Source organism: Fistularia commersonii, chromosome 3 (assembly GCF_037954325.1).
Source record: "Fistularia commersonii isolate RoL2024-O1a breed Wild chromosome 3, RoL_Fcom_v1.0, whole genome shotgun sequence".
Lineage (NCBI taxonomy): Eukaryota > Metazoa > Chordata > Actinopteri > Syngnathiformes > Fistulariidae > Fistularia > Fistularia commersonii.
In genome coordinates, this window is record NC_141286.1 from 14,303,801 (window position 1) to 14,326,368 (window position 22,568).

The 22,568-nt window shown below is 42.7% G+C and overlaps 1 protein-coding gene across 7 annotated transcripts in view; it reads right to left on the bottom strand.

Annotated features, from left to right (window-relative positions):
- vps13c (vacuolar protein sorting 13 homolog C) overlaps positions 1 to 22,345 on the bottom strand; it is a 56,294-nt gene extending 33,949 nt beyond the window's left edge. For 4 of the 7 annotated variants that reach the window (XM_086143729.1, XM_086143727.1, XM_086143728.1 and 1 more), the window contains exons 1-33: positions 22,207 to 22,341; positions 19,201 to 19,244; positions 18,937 to 18,979; positions 18,661 to 18,756; positions 16,119 to 16,220; positions 11,817 to 11,926; positions 11,559 to 11,618; positions 11,397 to 11,456; positions 9,930 to 10,010; positions 9,619 to 9,676; positions 9,112 to 9,239; positions 8,789 to 8,895; positions 7,971 to 8,142; positions 7,805 to 7,867; positions 7,593 to 7,725; positions 7,359 to 7,453; positions 6,902 to 7,044; positions 6,612 to 6,804; positions 6,410 to 6,524; positions 6,177 to 6,313; positions 5,966 to 6,095; positions 5,666 to 5,783; positions 5,451 to 5,583; positions 5,265 to 5,337; positions 4,987 to 5,087; positions 4,738 to 4,891; positions 4,414 to 4,493; positions 4,036 to 4,095; positions 3,647 to 3,791; positions 3,459 to 3,575; positions 3,285 to 3,388; positions 2,936 to 3,103; positions 87 to 391 (exon numbers count right to left, since the gene is read on the bottom strand). In XM_086143729.1, the coding sequence (XP_085999855.1) occupies positions 87 to 391; positions 2,936 to 3,103; positions 3,285 to 3,388; positions 3,459 to 3,575; positions 3,647 to 3,791; positions 4,036 to 4,095; positions 4,414 to 4,493; positions 4,738 to 4,891; positions 4,987 to 5,087; positions 5,265 to 5,337; positions 5,451 to 5,583; positions 5,666 to 5,783; positions 5,966 to 6,095; positions 6,177 to 6,313; positions 6,410 to 6,524; positions 6,612 to 6,804; positions 6,902 to 7,044; positions 7,359 to 7,453; positions 7,593 to 7,725; positions 7,805 to 7,867; positions 7,971 to 8,142; positions 8,789 to 8,895; positions 9,112 to 9,239; positions 9,619 to 9,676; positions 9,930 to 10,010; positions 11,397 to 11,456; positions 11,559 to 11,618; positions 11,817 to 11,926; positions 16,119 to 16,220; positions 18,661 to 18,756; positions 18,937 to 18,979; positions 19,201 to 19,244; positions 22,207 to 22,306 (3,728 nt within the window). In that variant the 5' untranslated portion in view covers positions 22,307 to 22,341. Of the gene's footprint in view, positions 1 to 86; positions 392 to 2,935; positions 3,104 to 3,284; positions 3,389 to 3,458; positions 3,576 to 3,646; positions 3,792 to 4,035; positions 4,096 to 4,413; positions 4,494 to 4,737; positions 4,892 to 4,986; positions 5,088 to 5,264; positions 5,338 to 5,450; positions 5,584 to 5,665; positions 5,784 to 5,965; positions 6,096 to 6,176; positions 6,314 to 6,409; positions 6,525 to 6,611; positions 6,805 to 6,901; positions 7,045 to 7,358; positions 7,454 to 7,592; positions 7,726 to 7,804; positions 7,868 to 7,970; positions 8,143 to 8,788; positions 8,896 to 9,111; positions 9,240 to 9,618; positions 9,677 to 9,929; positions 10,011 to 11,396; positions 11,457 to 11,558; positions 11,619 to 11,816; positions 11,927 to 15,128; positions 15,204 to 15,744; positions 15,808 to 16,118; positions 16,221 to 18,660; positions 18,757 to 18,936; positions 18,980 to 19,200; positions 19,245 to 22,206 lie in introns of all 7 variants that reach the window. The other 3 variants (XM_086143731.1, XM_086143726.1, XM_086143730.1) reach the window with 3 other exon arrangements.
- Positions 22,346 to 22,568: the final 223 nt, after the last annotated feature.

Consider the following 22,568-nt stretch of genomic DNA (forward strand, 5'->3'; position numbering starts at 1 on the left):
GAGGGCACGGGTAGGAGCATTCACCCCAAAATTTTGACCAAAGATTTTCCCAGGAGGCTGAGCACAAAAAAAAAAAATATGGATACCTGGATAGTTTCAAATGAGTCAGCTTGACATCCATCTTCTCGACCACCGCTGGCAGAGGGAAGCCTTCAGCGGGCAGCAGCGAGAAGCTGTTTCCCACAGTTATCAGGCCCAGGTCCACTACCACTGCGTTGAGGGATTTGGACGACTGGGGGATGATGATGAGGGGGGCTTTCATTCTGATGTCCATCGCCAGGCGGAAACTCTTCTGGGCAAAGTCGCGAACACTGGACGCCGCCTTCTCCGCCGCCTGAGCCGTCGCAGCACTTAAGGCCTCCTTGGCCGTTTGGAAATTATTGACGAACATCTGAAATACAGTTTAGGGGAGGGGGGCACGAGGAACTGTGTCATGACGGTGTTCATAAACCTGTAATAAAGGAACCTTTTAAGAAGGGATTGAGGTGAGACATTCACTGTCAAGGAAATATTAAAGGGTGATTAGGGTAAGAAATATGTGTCTGTATTCACACCCTAGCTAGTAGCTCTTGAAAAAGGTTTAATGAAAAAATGAATTCAAACTTAATCCACCAATATCAACAGAGGAAATGTAAATTTATTAGATATATTTTATTTTTCCTCACAATATTTGTAACTTATTTATGTTAATGTAAGATTAAGGGCATGTTGAACAAACAAAAAACATGAAAATATCTGGAGAATGTGTTTAAATGGAATTTAAAACAGCAGAAATTATAATATTGACTACAGTAAACTTCAATTGAAATTGAAAAATTCAATTTATGTTTTTTTGTTTTTAATCTCAGAATTTAGAATTCCAAATGTATCATCACAGAAATTTTCAAGTTTAAGTGGCAGTTAAAAAAAAAACAATTAATGGCATTTATTAAAGGAGAAGGTGCAGTAACGCAGGCAGAGGTCATGTGACTAATGGTGATCATGTGACGGAGAGGGTGATGATGAGGGCAGAAGCCTTATGGAGGAGGTGAGCTGTGAGGTGTGATGATGTCGCCCGTGCATTTTCAAACACTTTCCCTCTAGGCTTTCATTGGCTCGTTGCTCCCCCAAGTTGGACACAAGCTTCCTGCACTCCGGTGTCCATCAGGTGAGATTGGAACTTTATAGAGTCATGAGCTGTGACATCTCTTGAGTCGGATACAAGCTATTTTGCCACTGATGCGGCATTTATCTTTGCTTAGCTCATGATACCTAGCTGCGTGTTTAATGGTTTGGTTTAGAAAAGGAAGTTGATGAGCCGAAACCAACATTTTAGCATAGAAATCGCCAGCAGTGGACACAGACGATACTGACAACAAACAATCCTGTCAGGTGTTTAAATATCCAAAATGGACTGATTTAGCTCCACTTGGCAAACCTTTATTTCTGTGGAGTTTAAACTTAGATTTAATTTCACTCCTTTCCCGTTTGTTTCACCTGCAGCTTCTCACAGCTCGGACGCTGTTTGAAAAATTTGAAAAAGGGATTTTCTTTTTTTTTCCACGGTTTCCACATTTATTTCCTCTTCCCATCTTTCTGGGTTAAAAATATGGTAATGAGCTGTGTGTGTCTGCCTCTGGAAATCAGTCAGGTTAGGGCTGCGGGTGGAAGCCGGGGCCTGACCAACGCGGTAAGCCCGATGATATTCAAGGTGGACAGGAGAGTGTGGTGGAGTTACTGAGTGAAGCCGCAAAGCAGGTTTGAGCCGCAAAGCAGGTTTGATAGATTTCAAAAGGTGCATGCTTGAAGCAGTACCTCGTCAGACGCATAGTGAATGCTAAAAGAAGCCTGAAAGGACAAGACACATTGACAAGACAGGAGAGATGAGAGACAGAGGGAAACAAGACCAGCAGTTTCACCTTCATTTTGAAGAGATTCATTGTTTGGGTTCAGGAATTCTCGAATGGTTTAATAAGTGCTGCTATCTTGCTAAGTGCCTGCAGTTGACAATGGAGAAAATTCCATGACAAAATCAGAATGAATCTACATAAAAATTGCTCAGATTAAAAAAAATAGTAATAATCACCAAGAGGTTATGAAATAATTATTGAAAAACTACTATTATCAAAAAAAAAGACCACAGAAAACTCAGAAACCGTGTTCTTGTTGCCATCTGATGACCGCTTACTGTTACTTATCGTAACAAACATAAAGTATAGATCACTATAGATGTATCTTTATAAAAAAAATTTGGATTAAAAAATTAATTAATGGTGATTAAAATTCCCATCAATTCACTCGAGAAGAAGAGAAAAGAAAAGGGACACCCGGACACAGATATACACAGATATGTGACATCAGAGACGATAAAAAACACAACTAATGCAACTTAAAACAGAAAACACTTAGAGAAACGTGCTTCCTTAGACTCGCTCTGTAGAAGGAGGATTAAATATGTGTAAACATAAAATATTTGGGTAGATAATGAAGAATACATATACATGTAAATATGTATTTTAAAAAGGGATAGGCTGACGAATGTATGCATTCTTAAATATTTACAAGTAAAAAAATCACATCCATAGGTAATTTTTATGGTAAACATGTATGTGTATTAGTAACTGATCATGTGTGACTTTGTGAATGTACAACCCTGTGTAATTTTGCGTTTACCCCCTGTATACTTTTTGTATATGTGCCTATGCGCGACACTGTAGATCTGCATAGCTAAGTCTAATATATACCCATCTGTATTTGTGAACATGTACATCTGTTTTTACATATACCTATCGAAATACGTAATTGTGCACTTTTCTTATACAAATGGATACCTTTGTAAACATAGCTATATTTTAACATACATGTGTATTTAGGTGAATCATTGCATTTCCATGTCTGTATTGATGTTGATGCATGTGTGTATATCTTTAACATCGTCTGTTTGCGTGTGTCTGACCAGCAGTGACATCAGGAACTTGTGCAGGTAGACTATCTGGATACAGCCGAGACGTAGGGTGACCTTCCCGTCCACCTTGGACATGTCGCTGTAGCCATCGCCTTCGGTTGCCCCGGGAAAAAGGCATAGATTGAAGCTAAACACCTCCTCGCCCATGATGGACACCGCCTGTCAGTAGAGTGGGAGGGGGAAGACATGACTACTCTGAGTAGTTTTCTTTTCTAGGATGAATTAATCCTGACTAATCAATTTTATAACACTGTAGATTCGTATTCTGAACATTTCATTCTCTTTGCCTACATGCTAACTTAATGTAATGACATATTAACAATAATGATAACACAGTGACCTTTGTGTGGATGGTGTTAGGGCTGACGTCTGTGACAACGATGTCTCGGAGTCTGGCAAACACCTCCGTCTGCTTCACCTGCACAAACACTGACGCATCGATTCCTGCAAAGTGGCGACAAACATTAAAAGTTTAAGATTCTGACTCCTTTATCTGGTTAATTTTATCCCGTACCTTGGATTCTGATGTCTGCGATGCTGTTGCGGTCATCACACACCTCCACGTGGATGCAGCCCAGCATGGCGAAGAGCTTGAAGTTGAACACGCTGGCGTCTGCAGCTCCTTTCGATACTGCCAAAATACCTTGGGTTTGAAAAACTATCCTGGCGATCTGTCTTAGGTACCTTGGGGTTTCGACTCACCTGACCTCCCCTGTCCCACCTTCTCCACCTGCTCCTTGGTGATGCGGGAAGCCACCAACTGCTGCGGCACCAGGCTGTTCAGGTAGTTAATGGTAGAGAGTAGAGCTTTGGTGTGGAGCAAGAAGTCCAGGGACGAGAAATCCACCTGCAGCAGACACGGGGAGTAACTCGAGAATTCAAACTGATGAAACCCTTTCAGGAACAGATGTTGCTTTTTATCTAAAATCCTGCTTATTTTCTTTTCATGTTTTATTTGTTCAATTTTCTTCACATTTAATTTTCTATCAATACAAGCAATTACTCAAAATGTACAAAAAAAAAAAAAAACTGCAGTTCCTCAGGCAGGAATTTCCCATTTTTTTATAGCCTTTGACAAGTTCTCCACCTACCTTCAGCGTTTGCTCGGTACTGTCGAAAAGCGTCTGAAAGCTAGGGCTGCTGGGGTCCACCTGTAGGGTTACACACACAGGGGTCACACACACACACAAACACACACACACACAAAAGCGCATGCACAGGGAGTATGATCTGCTTCTATATCTGTGTTACAGATACGTCATGCACAGCCTCTGCTTTACCTACGTTGCATAACAGCATGGGAACAAAACAGGACAAAATGCGCAAATGATACAGAAATTTTCTCATAGATTTTTTTAAAAACGTTGCTGTTGCTAGGATGAGACTTGACTGAGACATCTTTGAGTTTGAGCTGCTGCATCATGGGAAATGTATTTCCTTTAAAAGTGCAGGTGCCTCGCTGGGCTCACCTTGGTAAACTCGACCTTCAGCAGGTCAGAGCTCTGCTGCTCCGAGGAGCTGATGAGGTGAAGGGGGCGGCTCTTCCCCTCTGGAACACGTCAGAGAGACAGAGTCACAGCACAGAGAAAGAACTGGCCTCTCAGAATATCAAATTCCACTTGATATTTGAACATTTGAGCAGGATGTGATGAATGAAAATGAGATTTTTGCATTCATCACATTACTTTAATGAAGCATTTATGTTTTAACTTCTGATAATAAATGGATATTTATAATTTATGTAGGCCAGCTTTTCATTTTGTTTCCTAGCCAATCAGAAAGCACAATGTCACCTGGGAGGTCACAGTAGTCCAGGGTGACTCTGCGCAGGTATGATGCTACAGTCAGGTCAAAACTGCGTTTCTTCCCTTCGGTACCCAGCTGGCAGATGCTGAGGGAGAGGATGGTCTTCTCTTGGTCCACCTGCCGGCTCAGCTCCAGCAGCACCTGAACACACCGAAATCACGGTCAGTCGCGGCTCAGTACTTCATTCTGTTAAAACAAATGAATGAAAATAGGGAAGTTGGAAAAAAAAAACCAACCTCTTTGATCTCAAACTTAAAATGAAGGTCAGTGAGCTCCTCCAGGGCTAAGCGCTGCTGGTCCTTGTCCATCGACTTCTCACTGACATCTTCGTCAGAATCTGAAACGTGGCGCAGACGTGAGTTTAGAAACGAAATCTTATGGATACAAAGAGGGACGTAAGTTGATTTGATCCCAGGAAACCTTTTACATATGAATTCTCATATACTTGAAACTAGGTCAGAACTAATGACAAAGGATGTGATGAATGAATTAATGAACAATGCCAGATTTCCACCTGTTTCCATAGTGCTGAGGAATTCGGGGGACAGAGTGAAGTCTCTAGGTTGGGCCTCCACCAGTGACAGCACCTACAGTGGAAGCATGGCCAAATACCGTCATGTTAGTCAAGAAGCATGAATTTTGGATAAAATCTCACCTTCTGTTTCACTTGGTAGGTTCTGCTAGACTGTACCAAGCATACCTTCCCTGTGGGGCTGGAAGGGGTGGAGCCCATGTGCGGAAGTGGGATGCTCTCGAACAGCTCCAGGACGTTCTGGATCTTCTGGTCAGAGATCTTGATATGTAGTAGCGGCAGCTCGCCTGAAACCTTGAACCTGCAGCCGGAGGAAGGGAAATGACACAGCAGTACAGATATAGCATGTGGTCTTTCTCTTTATCCAGGCATGAGACTCGTACCTGGGCATCCTGGTGTCCTTCTCCACCATGCACTTGGACAGCTGGACGGTGAAGTCCATCGGCTGCAGGATGTGCTGGGCAGACGAAGCCTGCAGACGAGCGGCTTTCCAGGCCTGACCTGGATGTATTACCAACTTATTACCTCAAAACACCATAATAAATGCCGTTGTTTGCACAAGCTCACCCTTAAACAATAACAGATGAGCCTTGGCATGATAGTCAGCAGGCTAGTAACGAGAGGAGCTCTAACTTTTAGATCTGGTGTTCGTAAGAGTTAAATTCGCTACAGCTACTGCGTACCTGACTTGCTGTAGAGCACTTGGACTCGACGAAGCTCAACACTGTATTTGTCGTAGGCCCGATCCATGATGTCCACCAGGGAGGAGAAGGACGCAGATGAATCGGCAGCACTCTGCTCCACGCTGTTGAGCTGACAAGAACAGAACGGCAGGTCTGAAAGGTTGTTGAAATGAGCCCTTTGGGCTGCTCCAAAAGAGAGCAATGTCCCTACCTGCAAGCTACCGAAGTCCACGATGATCAGGTCCGACGTGTCACTGTAAAAGCCCGACTTTGGCAAGAGCATGTACGACGGCCTCAGGTCGATGCGGAGATCCAGGACCTTTCTGGTCTCAATGATGTGGGACAGACCTGCAGAGACCGGTATCAATCAGAGACCCTCAGTCTGGGGGACATGAGGGACGACCTGAGGCTGGATGGGAGGTGCCAGAAAGATGGAAAACAAACCCGTTGCTGTTTTTTCCTTGATCTCCTCCAGTTTGGAGAGTGTGGCCGAGGTCAGGACCTCTAGGTCGACGCCTTTGCCCATCTTGAAAAACTCCGCTATGCTGTTCACCGTCAGCTGGGGGGACAATATACATTAAGAGCATTGCAGCATCTAATGATTTCTCCCTGAAGGTAGTAAAACATTCAGACTCAGGAGTGTTACCGCATCGTAAATGATCTCTACGGGCTGGGAGTGGACCCTCAGCAGCTGGTCAGCAGTGCTTTCCTCTGGGTTCAACTCAAACACAACGCTGAGCAGTGAGGATTTGGAGTCTCGCACAGAGGCAATGAGTGAGGGCACCACCCCCTGCTGCTGTAACCCCGTCACATACCAGTGCTGCAACGACGCTTCCACCCTGAAACGGCGCACAAAGGTTCACCTCCTTCCCCGACTATTTCTCCCCTCACATAATTATTCACGGGATCCATTAGCTTCTGTTAGCATTGGCTCACCTGAGAGCCTGAGCTCCTGGTCTCTGCGATATTTTGGTGCTGAGGTCGATCATCTGGATCTTGAGAATCTCTGGAACATCTGGTTGATCTCTGACCGTCACCGAGGTCCTGAATAGCTGACAGGTGACAACCACAGCGACGTACTGCAATCGAGAGAGAAAGCTCTTGTGATTCCAGAAAAATGACATTAAGGACGTTCCCACCTCAATGCCAGATGGTCAAAACAACATGGCTATCTTGTTTTGATACTGATAATCACTTATGGGATGGAAGGGTGACATGTCTGAATCATGCCTGTGCTTCAGAACCTGGATCCGGAGGGATTCAGTCTACAAACCCCAACCACAACCACTCAACACCGAAGATGCGTTTTTCTGTGCTGAAGCTAGAGGACAGTTTGCTCGCTCGGCAGATTTGTAGTCTGCAGACGTTACCGGGACACAATAGGTGATCTTACCTGTTTAGGCAGGGCAAGGTTGTGAGAGCTGCCACTGTAGCCGATGGCAGTGTAGAGCTTCTCCTTCTCCTCGGGCGTCATGATCTGATCCAGACCTGAACCGCAGCCAAAAAATACATATCTTTACATTTACATCGCCTTTATCTACATCTAGTCACCGTTACCTTTAAAAACGTCTAGAACGGAATTTCAGTGTGATAGATAAAAGTTGACTCTCACTACAAATGGCCTCACCTTCCAATTCCTTGCTCTCCTCGGTATCTTGCTCCTCCTTCTTGGCCTTCCTGGTGAAGAAGCCGAAAAACCCTCCCTGCTTCTGCCCCCCTGACATCTTTTTTGCTGCCAATTTTTGTCCTTGGCGAATGGTCTGGGGGAGGGAGGAAGATGTGATCATTTCTGTCCCACAACATCGCTCTCACCATCATCATTACCATCATCAAGTGTACCTCCATTTTAGCCTGCTGGCGAGCTAAAGTGATGTTGAAGACATCCAAAACTTTTTCCAGGTCCTGACGGTAAAATATTGAGAAAAAATGTAAACACAATAATCTTGGATTTAATAATAATGAATTAACGATAAAATTTAATAATGCCGGGTTGTTGCGACTTCACCTGGACGTGGCGTTCAGTGTCTGGGTTTGGTTTGCTCTGGCTGAGAAGTGTCTTGTAGGCAGACTTGTAGGCACGGAGATTATTGCGGTGTTGCCTGATATTGGACCAGGACCACATCCGGCTGAGGGGCTGGACATGGACCTCCATGATGCTGCTTAAGCAGTACCTCCACCTGGCAGGGCCCGGAAAACAAACGTGTTGTCTCAAACACCATTCAAAGACTAACACCTCTTCTCCTAGTGTTTGTCACAAAGTACTCTACTTCAGTGTCCCCTTCAGGTCAGACTGATACTTACAAGTTGGAATCGCCTGATTGCGTTTGAATCCATAACATTTATCTGAACAGGTTTTTATTTTGTCCTTCCCTGAAACTTTCTATCAACAATCTTTACTTGAAATGTTTGCCTATTTTTATGTTGGTTCTTAGAATCATTGTTGAATTTTGAGGTTCAATCTTGAATGTGGGCGAAATTCAGATCAGACCCAGAAGTCTTTGTATGTTTTTATAAGAAATATTAAGTTAATACCTGAATTTGGACATTGTGTCTGTGTTTCTATGGGGGCTCAACTTCATATTTAATATAATTAACCTCCATAGATACTTTTGGTGCTTACAACCTCTGAACTCCTTTCAATTATCAACCCCTGTGGTGACAGTTGGCTTTATCTACTTCTTTGTAAAAGATTAACGAGGTCAGGATGCAAGTTCTTCCTATAAAAGAACCACCACGGCCTGTACGGGGCGGTAATGGAACCTCATGCTGTCCTCGTGTTCGCGAACTGTGTCTGCTCCTGTACAGTATGGTGTTGGACCTTACCAGACTCTGGTGTTGCCACTGACGGGGACCACTGGCCTAAACTTCCTGTAGGGGGCGTTTTTCACCATGCAGTCTAAGGACTCCAGCAGCTCCAGCATCGTTGTGTACTGCAGAGGACGACACACAGCGCAACCTCAGATGAGCACTGTGTATTAAGTGATACACTCGCCACCTCTGAAATAACCGCACCAACTGCTAAATAACGCTCAGGAAATGCAAGTGTGCTTAAACTGTTGATATCTTGTTGCACATTCAGTTAAACTATGTCAGGACGTCTAATGTCAAAAATTGAAATAAGACTGTCAACCAGTCAACCATGTTACCTGCAGCTTGGTCATCTCTATGGCGATGTTCAGGATCTCCAGGTGAAAACTGGCCTTGGGAGTTTTCAGCTCCAGCTCAGCATTGGGGTTGATGCACATTTTTGCGGAGGCGAAGATCGGCTTGAAGACTGCAAGACATAAATTACTGTCAGCATTTCAGTGCTGGACAAGCAACATGCTGGAGATGCTGTATGCGGATAAATTATATCTAACAGTTCATTACGATGTTTTATATTAGTTGCAAACATACTACATGGAGATAAATTCCTATTTATAGCTATTAGAATGACATAAAATCAGACTAGGAAGCCTAAATCTCTAAAAAAAAGTCACAGATTAAGGTTGTGATAAAAAAAGAAACATCAGTACATCTGTTTTTCATAGGGATCTAGTGCAGTATGTGTGTGTGTGTGTGTGTGTGTGTGTGTGTGTGTGTGTGTGTGTGTGTGTGTGTGTTTGTCTTTCAGACTTTATTAAATTTACATCAAGATGAACTCTTGAACTCACTGTATTGATACTGACGTAGCCCCTGGTCATTACAGCTTATACCACTCTTCAATTGATCCTGCAATATCCACACGCATGCACACACACACACACACGCACACACGCACACACACACACACACAGTTTAACAAACTCTTATCAGGTACATGCTGAAAAACTTCTGACAGGTCAGCATGAAACAAGTTCCACAAGGTCAGATCCTGTGTGTGTGTGTTCAAACTGGTCGGTGACAGAATGGAAGGTGATGAAGGCCACCAGAGATGAGGCGTTGACATCCGTCTATTCTGTTTGGCGTCTAAACTCGAGCTCACCAAGATTGTTTCCCATGAATCTTTGTAGAATATGGGGCTGTTGATGTTCCAGTAGGCGCAGAGGCAGTCCAGGCGTCCGAGCTGAGGCCACAAACACACACACACATTAGATGGTTTATGGTCATTGCTTTGGGAGTAGCGTGTCATGGAGTGATTGACAGCTCCTGGTGGGCACATATAATAGTATTTGACTGACAGCAGATAGAGGATTGGTTGTGTGTCATTTGTGTGCACAGGAGGGATAAGTCTGTCTGATCGGTGGCGACTACAGAGGAGAGGCTAGGTGGGAATATAGCAGGATGAGTATTATCCTGAGGGTGCAGGTTAATTGGGAGTCACTCGCGCCATAGCGTACCTCACTGCAGCAAAAACTGACTAACTGAATAAACAAATGATTTATATTTTATCTGCTACTCTACTCTCTTCCTTTGGTGTGAGGATCTGAAAGAAGTGCTCTCTCTATATATTATTATTAGTAGTAGTAGTAGCATTAATAGTAGTATTAGTATGATATTGGTATTATTAATGAGTTATTCTATTGTTATTATTGTTATATTATTCAATAATGATACTAATAAGTAATGATAATAAGAATAATACTGTATTGTCATTATCGTTATTGTTATTATATCAGATCTTTACTTCAAAGAAAAGAGGTGATCTTTACGGTACCGTAAATTCCAGACTATAGAGCACACCTTTACTAAGGCTGTATCTATTAAATTTTAAAAGAAAAAAGAAATTGTACATAAATAAGCCGCACTTGTCTATAAGCAACAGGTATCCCCATTGAAGCATGAGATATTTACGCGGCAAGATATTACAGGAAAGATTTTTTTGAAAACTTTTAATTGAATAAATGATGGTAACATCTACAGCTACTAGTACATAACACAAATGCTTTTTTCCAGAACAAATGCCAAACTTAACTGCAGCAGCTCTTTTTCCTTCTTCGACAGCCGGACTGATTGCTTTTAACTTGAAAGCCAATCAAATGCACTTCTGCGCATCTTTTTCATGATGTGACTATGTGCAATAAGCACAAAATGGCTGATCTGAAGAATTATGGTTATTTGGCAGAGCGGTGAATTCTGAATAACGACTACTGGTACTTTGGATTTTCGGTTATTGAATTGCAATTTTTGTGAGTCACTTTGGATAAAAGCGTCTGCTAAATGACTGTCAAGTAATGTCATGTAATCGTATATGCGAGTTTGCCGAAACAGTTTCATTTGTCCACTGTGGCAGTGTTGGTAGAAGGAAGCTGCCATAATTATCCTATAAAAAAACATAAACTGCAGTTCTCAAAGCATGTGAAAAAAGTAGTGGCTTATATGCCAAAATTTACGATGTATTTGATAATTCTGTTTGAACAATCCCTCACTTTCAAGATGTGTGTATGTGTGTCCGTGTGTGTGTGTGTGTGTGTGTGTGTGTGTGTGTGTGTGTGTATGTGTGTGTGTATACCTTGTAGATGATCTTTGCTGATTCATTCAGGATGCATGATTTCCAGTGCTCATCTGTGGTCTGAAAATAAAACATGGAGGAGTTGACCTGAGCTGCAACTGTGTGTGTGTGTGTGTTTGTGTGTGTCTGTGTGTGTGTGTGTGTGTGTGTGTGTGTGTGTACCTGCAGGCTGAGCTCAGAAAGTGTCACTCCCATGGACAGGGGGCGATTTGGGTCCGACACCTTGGAAAAAAACAAACAAACATGTTCCAATGGGACACTCAAGCTCCCTCAACTTTTCTACTGAGTTGAAACCCCAGACTGGACCTGGATATAAATCATTATCTGGACCTGAGTTTTGACCAAAATCATAAACCAGAGCTTGGACTAGACCAATAAATGTAACTAGGAATAGAGCCCGAACATGAAGCCAGAACTTACGTCATCCTCGTAGCGTAGGTGGATGCTGCTGATCTTCACTTGTAGGTTTTTGATCACCTGAGTGGCCAGTTTCTCCATAAGTGTGTCCTTCTTCTCCTCCTGAGGTTTCTCTGAAATTAACGGAGGGAAGAAACCCGGACAAGACCCCGGTCCAAATGTAAACCGGGCACAGGCCCAAATAGACCACCAAAGAACATTTCAGAAACCTGATCCAGGACTAATGACACCCATATAATGACACATATATACATTTATATAAATCCAGGATGGATAAAACGACAGAAAGTGAGGCAAATCAGTCATGGACCGTGAACAAACTGAACCATCCACAGTTTATTTTTAAATACAAATCCTAAGTAAGCTGATATTTACTACCTATATTGGCATTAGTTGTGAGATCAATGACCACGGTAAAGTAAAGGGTAAGTGCTCAGATTCTAGCCATTCTGCACAACCTGTTTGACAAGTTTGTGCCTTTTTTTTTTTTTTTTTTGCTTAAGCCTTTAACAGAAATAGTGTTACAATATTTACACAGGAAAGAAAAAACAAATTTACAGTAAAAAAGTCAAAATGAATCAACTAAATAGATGCAAACATGTCCATATTGAAAATGTATGCATTTGTTAATGTATCTACATAAACTATATACACTGCTTCAAAAAACAAAAGGGAACACTAAAATTAAATACTTTGTTCGTTACATAGTTGAATGTGCTAATGCAGCCTCAGGGCGGCACTGGTCCGTGTCTCCCCAAACCTGCCTGGGGGGAGGCACGGAGTAGTGTCCCCTTGAGCCAATCCCAAGCCTGGATAAATGCAGAGGGTTGCGTCAGGAAGGGCACCCGGAATAAAACTTTTGCCAAAACCAAACATGCGAGTCAACCATAACCATATCATTGCGGATCATTGAGGACCGGATTAACAACGACCAGCATTGGTACTGATGACCTACATAGTACCAGTGGAAATTGGGCTACTGTCGGTCGCAGAACAAGAACAGGAAGAAGAGGAGGAGGGCGTGTTCGGAAGCAGAGAGAGAGGAGGAAAGGAAAGAGCCTGGGACTGAGAGTAGGGACTTTGAATAGTGGGACTACAGGTATGACAGGAAAAGATGAAGAGTTGGTCGACATGATGTGGAGAAGGAAGATGGATATATTGTGTGTCCAGGAGACCAGGTGGTAAGGTGGTAAGGCTGGAAGCTTAGGAGCAGGCTTTAAGTTGTACTATTATGGTACTGACAAGAAGAGAAATGGAGTAGTTATCTTGAAGGAGGAGTTTGTTAGAAACCTTCTGGAGGTGAAGACTTATGAGTCTAATAGAGAAATAGAGAAGGCCAGAGGGAGCTGCATTGTGTCTCTGTAGACCTAGAAAAAGCATTTGACAGGGTGCCAAGAGAGGAGCTCTGGTATTGTGTGAGGAAGTCTGGAGTGGCAGAGAAGTATCTTCTATCTTCTATCTTCCATCTTCTATGCTGTTGTGTGCTGGGGCAGCAGGCTCAAGACAGCTGACACCAACAGACTCAACAAGCTCATCAGGAGAGCTGGATGCGTCCTGGGAGTGGAGCTGGAGTCTGTTGTGCAGGTTTCAGAGAGGAAGATGATGAGGAAGCTCCTCAGCATCATGGACAACATCCATCACCCCCTGCATGCCACGTTGATGTCCTGTCGGTGCTCTTTCAGTCGTAGACTGATACCACCAAAGAGCTCCACTGAACGCCACAGGAGGTCTTTCCTACCTGAGGCTATCAGACTTTTTAATTCCTCTTCCCTCAGCCGCAGGGAATCTTCAATCTTTGTAGTTACTGCTAACAGCTAAGACAATTTATATTTCATTATATTTCTTATTCTTCCTCCTTTCCACTATTGTCTATTACTGTTATGTTTTTTTACTTGAAACTCTGGCACAACAATTTCCTTCGGGATTAATAAAGTTGTTCTCATCTCATCTCATGTTAAACTGGTGCAGGACATGTATGCTAGCTGTGAGACAGTGGCACGGTATGCTGTAGGGGTAACAGAGAAGTTCAAGGTGGAGGTGGGACTCCATCAGGGATCAGCTCTGAGCCCCTTCTTGTTTGCAATGGTGATGGACAGGCTGAGAGATGAGGTTAGACAGGAATCTCCATGGACTATGATGTTTGCAGATGACATTGTGATCTGTAGTGAGAGCAGAAAAAAGGTAGAGGAAAATCTAGAGAGGTGGAGGTATGCTCTAGAAAGGAGAGGAGTGAAAGTTAGTCACGGCAAGACAGAACATATGTGTGTGAATGAGAGGAACTCAGGTGGAACGGTGAGGCTACAGGGAGTGGAGATCAAGAAGCTGGAGGATTTCGGGTACTTGAAGTCAACAGTCCAGAGCAATGGAGAGCGTGGAAAAGAGGTGAAGAGACAGGTCCAAGCAGGTTGGAATGAGTGGGGATTGAAGACTATCGGCCAGAATGAAAGGAAAGGTGTACAACACAGTGGTGAGCCCAGCGAATGCTGTTTGGCCTAGAAACAGTTACAATGAAGCAAAGACAGCAGGCAGAGCTAGAAGTCGAAGAAATGAAGATGCTGAAGTTCTCTTTGGGAGTTGCCAGAATGAGATAGGATGAGGAATGAGTCTATCAGAGGAACAGCACATGTTAGATGTTTTGGAGAGAAGGTCAAAGAAGCCAGACTGAGATGGTTTGGTCATGTACAAAGGAGGGATGGAGAATATATTGGTAGACAGACGCTGGAATTGGAGCTGCCAGGCAAGAGGTCTCAAGGAAAACCAAAGAGAAGATTTATGGATGTAGTAGAGGATATGTAGAGGATATGAAGGTAGTTGGTGTGAGAGAGGAGGATACAGAGAACAGGGTTAGATGGAGAAAGTTGATTTGCTGTGGCGACCCCTGAAAGGAAAAGCCGAAAGAAGAAGAAGAAGATAGTTGAATGTGCTGATGACAAAAATCAGACAAAAATTCAATGGAAATCAAATTTATCATGGAGGTCTGGATTTGGAGTCACACTCGAAATTAAAGGGAAAAACACACAACAGGCTGATCCAACTTTGATGTAATGTCCTTAGAACAGGTCAAAATGAGCCAGTGTTGCTTCCTAAGTGGACCGTTTCATTTCACAGAGGTGTGATTGACTTGGAGTTACATTGTATTGTTTAAGTGTTCCCTTTATTTTTTTGCGCAGTATACATCGTTGACACACACACACACACACACACACACACACACACACACACACACACACACACACACACACACACACACACACACTCACAAGATCCATTACCTATAGCCACCATTTCATGAGACATCTCCACAGTTTAACTCACCTGCTTTGCTTTTATGTCCTTTCAACTTCTTCAAAGCTTTTTTGTGCTTTTTGTCTTTTTTAAGTCCTTTAGGGACTTTGGCAGCATTAAAGATAAGAACAGCAGTTAAGAGAAAAGCCCAGAAAAAAAGAACAAGCCATGCAGACAACTTGGTGAGTAGGAGAACCAATCAGAGCAGCGTTATAAAGATAAGCGGAGAAGGGACACAGAATTTACAGGTAGCGGTGTAAAATATAAAGCTATGACAAATTATGACACCAACATTTAAATGTAATCTGGTCATTCATATCTACTATTCTTAATACATCACTCACTAATAGCCAAGTAACTTCATTTGTTGATTTCACTCTATAAAAGCCATCAATTTATAAATTAATCTTGCACATATTTTGAGAAACATGTTACCGGATGTTAAGAGTTATTAAACTAGATATCATGACACATGTCAGCACAGATTGTTCATATATTTGTCCATTTTACTAACTTTTTGGGATAACAAGATCGTTTGTTTTGAATATATCTCTAGTTACTAATATGTGGCTTACATATAGATGTATTTATATTACTGTGTGTGCTAAAGTGCCACCATGAGTATCTGTGTTTCAGAATGTGTTACCATTGAGGGGCTCCTTGTACACGACGCTCTCCAGACTGAAGATCAGATCTCCAGTCTGAGACGCTGACAGCAAACGCAGCATGAACAGCACAGACAGCATTAACACATTCATCCTTCATCTTTCATCCAGTCATCACGCCCGGAGATGAGCACACATTCACGTGGCAAAACACCCAGTATTATGAATACCAATGGCACCAGTGATGTCATCACAGCTGAGGTTGGGCACATAATTGTGTTATTACATAAATGTAGTAGAGCAGAAATGAAGCAAAAAAACTGATGAAACATCAGAGATCTGACTGCAGGTAGAAAAATGTCAGGAGCAGAGGACACTGCCAGCAGTGCAGGGGTCAAAGGCCAGAAGGTCTCACCTCTACGTGCCGCCATCTGCAGCGCGTCCTCAATGCGTTGCAGCTCCTTTTGCTTCACCTCCTGCTGTTGGGATTCCTCCTTTGCTGCGTCATACTTGATGGCTGAAGTCAGAAAAATAAAAAGTCTTTACCCTGCGACTGTCTGCTGCTGGCGACTCTCAATTCAGACATCTCTTCCCGAGGTTGATGGCAAGAGACACAGCTGAAACTGGAAAGCAGAGCTTCACCCACATAAACATCCCTCAGCAATACCAACATAAACTCAAACCTCAGCCGATCACCAATATGCCATGTTCATCTAACCGCCCACACCTTCCCTACTGTTTCGAAAGAATCAAATTTGAATCCCCAGGAGCTCTCAGGAACACCGTCTGAAAAACTATAACCAGATTAGACCAAGGCTAAGATGCTACAAAAAACAATCAGTGTCGATGACAACATAGAGCTGCACGATGTGATATCTTTTTCAGACACAGGCTAAATTGGCAAACTAGAGCTGCTTCAATGTGAAAGCCCTCCAGCTGTTGGTACGTTATAGGCTTTTGTCGTGAAATAAGCATTTCTATTAAACAGCCTGTACATTTTGTAGAGATCGTGCAGCCCCGACAGGAAGCAGAGAGACTGATTCTGATCCTTATGTACCACCCGGTGTCCTTGGCAGCTTACCGTTGTACGGCCTTGATTTCAATTGGGATCCAACTGGAAAACACAGAGAAACTAAGAACATACACTCCCCCGCCTCCGGTAATACATTCAATGCCATCATACCCTTACATCCTGGACTAGCTACTCTTTACTAAAAAACCCAATATCAGAAATAACAGCATAGTTTTCACATTATTGTCACAATAATAGCATGTGTAATGCAGCTTGAAACAGGACGGTTCCATACATCATGTCTTTCTTGCCCTGGATTTCTCCAACTTGGATGATCCTCTGTCAATTCTGTCAATGATTTTGACAGTGATGGTTTTAGAATAGTATCTAATCTATCACCATACATGCCGCTGAGGTCATTATACCGGAATCCCTCAGAAAAACACATGACACTTTTGCCGGGCTTAACCTTACAGTTTTTGCGGTCACAGACATAAAACTGGAAATCAGAAGGGAGTCTTAGGGGAGTCTTAATGGAATCACTGTGTCCTCCCTTCATCTCGGTCAATAAATGTGAGCTAGTAGCGTTTCTCAGCTCAGATGAATCCCAGTCTTTGCCAAGTCTTGGGGCTTATGACAATATCAAACATTTATTTGATTTTATTTTTATTTTTATTTATTTGGTTGGGACAATGCATGTTAATGAATACACATGAGACATGCATGTAAACACACCACTCCGGATAGTAGCCATGGGCTAATTTGCATCTGTTGTCCCACAGTTGGGCTCACAAACACACTCTCATTCATACTGACCTATTGTACATGCTTTTAGTGGTAAGGGAAACAGGAGTACCCGCAGGAAACCTACACAGACACGGGTAGAACATGCAAACTCCACACAGAAAGGCCCCGTCAGGCCTGGGAATCGAACCCAGGACCTTCTAGCTGCGCTACTGTGCTGCCATTCATGTTTGATATTATCACAAGTCTTTGTGTTTTGTCACCTTAAAGACTGAATCAACAACTAATAGTTGAGCTCCAGCAAAACCAGAAAGCAAACAATCACCAGAGCGGTATGGGTGGCAGAGACAGTATTTCTTTGCATTATGGATGAACGGTGATGGCAGAGACGTACCGATCAGTATGGATTAAACAGAAAGAAGAGCCTTTAGAGTCTTTAGATGTAAAATCTTTGTAAAATCACAGTCTCTGCCTACTCACAACTCTAAATACTAGTCTTTAGATGTGAGTTGCTGTGAGATGATGGTTTTACGCAAGTCTTTTAAAAATCTTTTCAAATCTTAAGGTGTAAGCCCAGTATTCGTTTGGAAACACCTTGGTTCACTAAGACATGTTTCTGCAGAACAGTAACCTGACGGATAATCAATAATCTAGAATTTGGCACTGAAGACTGATGATGGTGGTTAATCCCGGTGATACAGTAGTGTAGTTTTTCCATATAACAAGATGGCTTTTTGTTCAGAATTCAAACAAGTTCTGTCAAGCCAAATGACACCCGTGTAACTCACTGGTGGACAGAGCTGTGGTATTCCACAGTAGAATTGTGGGGGGGGGGGGGTCTAAGGGTTAACAGAAATTTCAGGTGGTTTTGAATAACCCAGGCTTATCCAACTAGAAGAACTTATCAAACCATGAAAAACATGTCAGAGGGATTACACATCCCTCTATTTCTGGAACACTCTTCCCCTCCCCACACCTGACAGCTCTGGTCATCCCAGACACCTCAACGCATACATTTTCCAGACATTTCCTATCACATTTTTGGAAAAAAATCCAAGTTGAATAACAGAGAATCCTGTTAGAGAATAAGATGACAATAAGATTAATTCAATGACACAAGACAGCTGATTTAAGATGACTGGTCAAGATAGTGTCTGAAAGAATAGCGTCAAGGCCACCTCTGAGAAAACTATGCACTTACTGGCTCCAGGAACAATAAGCAGGTACAAGCCCTCCAGCGTAGCGACCACGGCCTCATTGTAAAGGTTCTTCCAGGGGATCTTCAGTGTCAGTTTCCCTGAAACACACCGGCAAATGGATCAGTCTAAATTAGGTTAATCCCAATAAATAATGTTCAGAGGGGTCGTATGCACTTCAGAGTTTTCCTTTATCTTTACAACTTTAGCTGTTGAGTTTTATTCTGTTTTTTTTTTCAAATATTAGGGGATCTGAGTCACGTCAACCATCAAAGACTCACCAATCTGCCCAGCCTTCACTTTGAACGGGACGTCAAATTCACTCTGAAACAAAAAAAAAGCTGTACTATACTCTGGTAATAAAAGCAGATGGGCCGAGGTGCAACCTGAAGGATTTCTTGCAGGGTGTCAGGCTTCAAAGTATGAATGAAAAAAGGGGACAGAGTTCCATTTGGAGGAGCAGCTCTGATGTCTTTCTGCTTTCAATGCGACTCTCTGGAGAAATGTGTGCAATGACATCAGAAGCGTGTAGGTTTAGGACTTACCAATGCATTTTCCTTCACTTTCAGATTCTCCAGGACAACATTTCCTGCAGAAACGTCAAAGGAGAGTCAGAGTCAACAAACAGGAGGGGGAAAACGAATAAGAGATGGGAAAATGCGGTTTAGATAAAATTAGATTAGTCATCACAAGTGCCATGATAGGGAAATATGCAGACAAAACAGGCACAAAACTAGAAGAGTCCAAATTTTAGACTCTTCTTGTTTTGCACTATAAGAGCTACACATCGAATACCGGAGCCGAACAAACACAGAAATTCAAGCAAATGGCAGCTGGCCTGCAAGCTTAACAACAATTCTCTTTTTTAAGCTCACAAAATACAGGAAAACACCACAAAAGCAAGCTATGACCTTATTGCCCAGCACAGCAAACCATCCTCAGATGGGGATTTCTTAAAGCAGTGCCTCATCAAAGTCACTGATATAATGTCACCAGAAAATGTGCAGGATTTCAACAATGTGAGCTTATCCAGAAATACAGTGGTACGGAGAATCGAGGACTTGTCAGCTAACTTGAAACGTCAGCTGATAGGCAAAGCTTGTGCTTTTGATTTTAACGCACATGCAATGCGAGCAAAAATATCAGTAAAAATTGCAATAGCATGCAATGAGAGTACAGATGCAACAGACACCACACAGCTGTTAATTTTTTGTGGAGAGAAGATGATAATTTTTGCTGTATGGAGGAGCTGCTTAATTTGATGAGCCTAAAAGGCAAAATGACAGGTAGAGACAGCAGGGCCAAAATCACTGCTGCAGTGCAAACCTGGTGAAGACCTACAGGTTGACATCTAATATTGTTTAAAAAGGCTTCTGTACCAAGTATAAAATTCTTTGACTCAAGGGATCAAACACTTAAGTTGACCCTAAAATTTACAAATAAATTGTTAAAAAAATCATACAATGTGATTTCTGATTTTTTTTTTTTTTAGATTCCATCTCTAACAGTGGAAACGCACCAACAATGAAAATTTTAGACGCCACCATGATTTCTCAGGGAAAGAACTTGCAAAATCACAGTGGGATCAAATGTGTATTGATGTGACTGTATCTCCTGTGTTTGTGTGTTCTTGTGTGCAGCCACACATGTGCATGTGTGTGTGTCTGTGAGTGTGAGGGTGCGGTTGGGATGGCATAGTTGACCTGCTCTGCAAACGGGATGAGAAGAAGGCAAACCTGTCCAACAGTGTAGGTGGTGCCCTTTCCCTTGGGGTTACACCCTAGCCCAAACAAAGTCCTGACAATGTTCATGTGTATCAAGCTTGGTGTTCAAGTGTCAAAAAAATATGTATTCATTCAACCTGCTTGAACATGTTTCTTCACACACTCTCCATTGCTTTGAAATGACTCCAAGTGCTTTAAATCCTTCCCCTTCTCTATCTCAATTCCCTGTTTTACACCATTCCACTTGGATCCCTCTCATTCACAGACAAATAGTCTGTCTTGCTATGGCTAACCTTCATCCTCAGCTTTCCAGAGTATACCTCTCAAGATTTTCCACCTGCTCCCTGCTCTCACTATAGATCACAATGTCATCAGCAAACATTATGGTTCATATGGATTTCTGTGTAACCTCATCTGTCAGCCTATTCATCACCACTGCAAACGAGAAGGGGCTCAGAGCTGATCCATGATGTAGTCCCACCTCCAACGTCACCCTCTATGTCACACCAACAACAGATCTCAGCCCTGTTTCACAGCTAGCATACATGTCCAGCACCAGTCTAACACACCTCCCTGCCACTCCAGGCTTCCTCATACAACAATTTCCTTCGGGATGAATAAAGTTGTTCTCATCTCATCTCTCTCATACATAACTATAGCTCCTCTCTCAGCACCCTGTCATATGCTTTTTCTAGATCTACAAAGGCGCAGTGCAGCTCACTGTGACCTTCTCTGTACTTCTCTACCAGTATTCTTAAAGCAAAGCAGCATCTGTAGCACTTTTTCAAGGCATGAAACCAATACTTCCAATTTTCCTTGTTGAATACATAGCACAGTGTTGTAACTCTATATTAGACAGCTGCTGGACCTTGAAATGGCAGCAACCACAGATACCTGCTAGGATCTTCTGCAGCCTCTGATAATTAATGCAAAGTTTGTAATATAGCTTCTTTCTTGTCCAGTTCGTAACAATGAAAAAATATAAAAAATGGTGCCATTTTGATTAAATTGAGTAAATGTTATTTAATCATCTATTGTGGCGGACACTAAGGGGCGTGGCCTCTAACCCCATGGGACTGGGAGTTGGGTCGTGGTTTTAGGTCCCGGACATTGTGGTTCACAGATGTTCATTGTCAGTTTTGTTTGGCGTTTTTGAGGAAGCACTACTTCATTTTGTCTGAGCTCGTCCACGGTTCTGGTCTTCTTTTCATTAAACTAATATCAAAATACGGGCCTAAAAAAATAAAAAATGTGTTAAAATCAACTGACTGCTCTAGTATTTTGGCAGAGAAATCACCACAAGGTATGAGGACAATTGTAACAGCATTTCACAAAAAAAACAAAGCTCTGCTGATTGTTTATGGGTGGCACGAAACAGCACGCCAAACCTCGTTTGAACCTGGGAATATTTAGACAGGGATGTGTTTCCAAGCGGTGGTTTCAAATAAAAACGAATAACCAGTTGTGACTTTCAGTCGACTTGAGCTTTGATACACTTCCGCATGCAAGTAGTTCTACAGAGGCCACTGACAGTACGCGAAACAGCACATCTCAAAACATCAACAAACAGCTCACTTCCGGTCAAGCATCATCCATGAGGCTGTGTCGCCAAGCAAAATTGACGAAAAATGACGTTTGTCGACACAAAAGCACCAATTCCGAATTCAAAAGGAAGGTGTTTTTTATACCCCAGAGCTGTCGGAATTGTGCTTTTGCTTGTTTACATTTGTAAAGAAAAATGTAAGCATTGAAGAGTGACGTTTCTAAATGGAGTCTGGTCTATCTGGGTCCGTTTAGCAGTTGCCACTAGCTAACCACGGAGCTCACCTCCCCAGATCCCGATCTTGAGCTGGGATTTGTCCAGGTTCTCCACATAGTCCCCGATGAACCTGTTGAGAAGGTCGCTGACCAGAGACTCGAAAACCATGACTGTTTCGATTCGGACCCTCCAGTGGGGTCACCGTCAGCTCTCACTTGTTTCCGCTTCGAGCAGCGATGACGTCAATTAGGCATCGATTTACCTGGGATCTACTAGGTTTAATGATTAACGATGTCTGCGTGTTGACAGTAACGTGTTAGAGTGAGCACATCGATCAGTTAGATGACAGAAGGAGAGCGTATCTGTTTATTTTTCACAAAGGAAACAACAATCAAAGAATTAAAATACTGTCATTCCGTAAAGACTACAA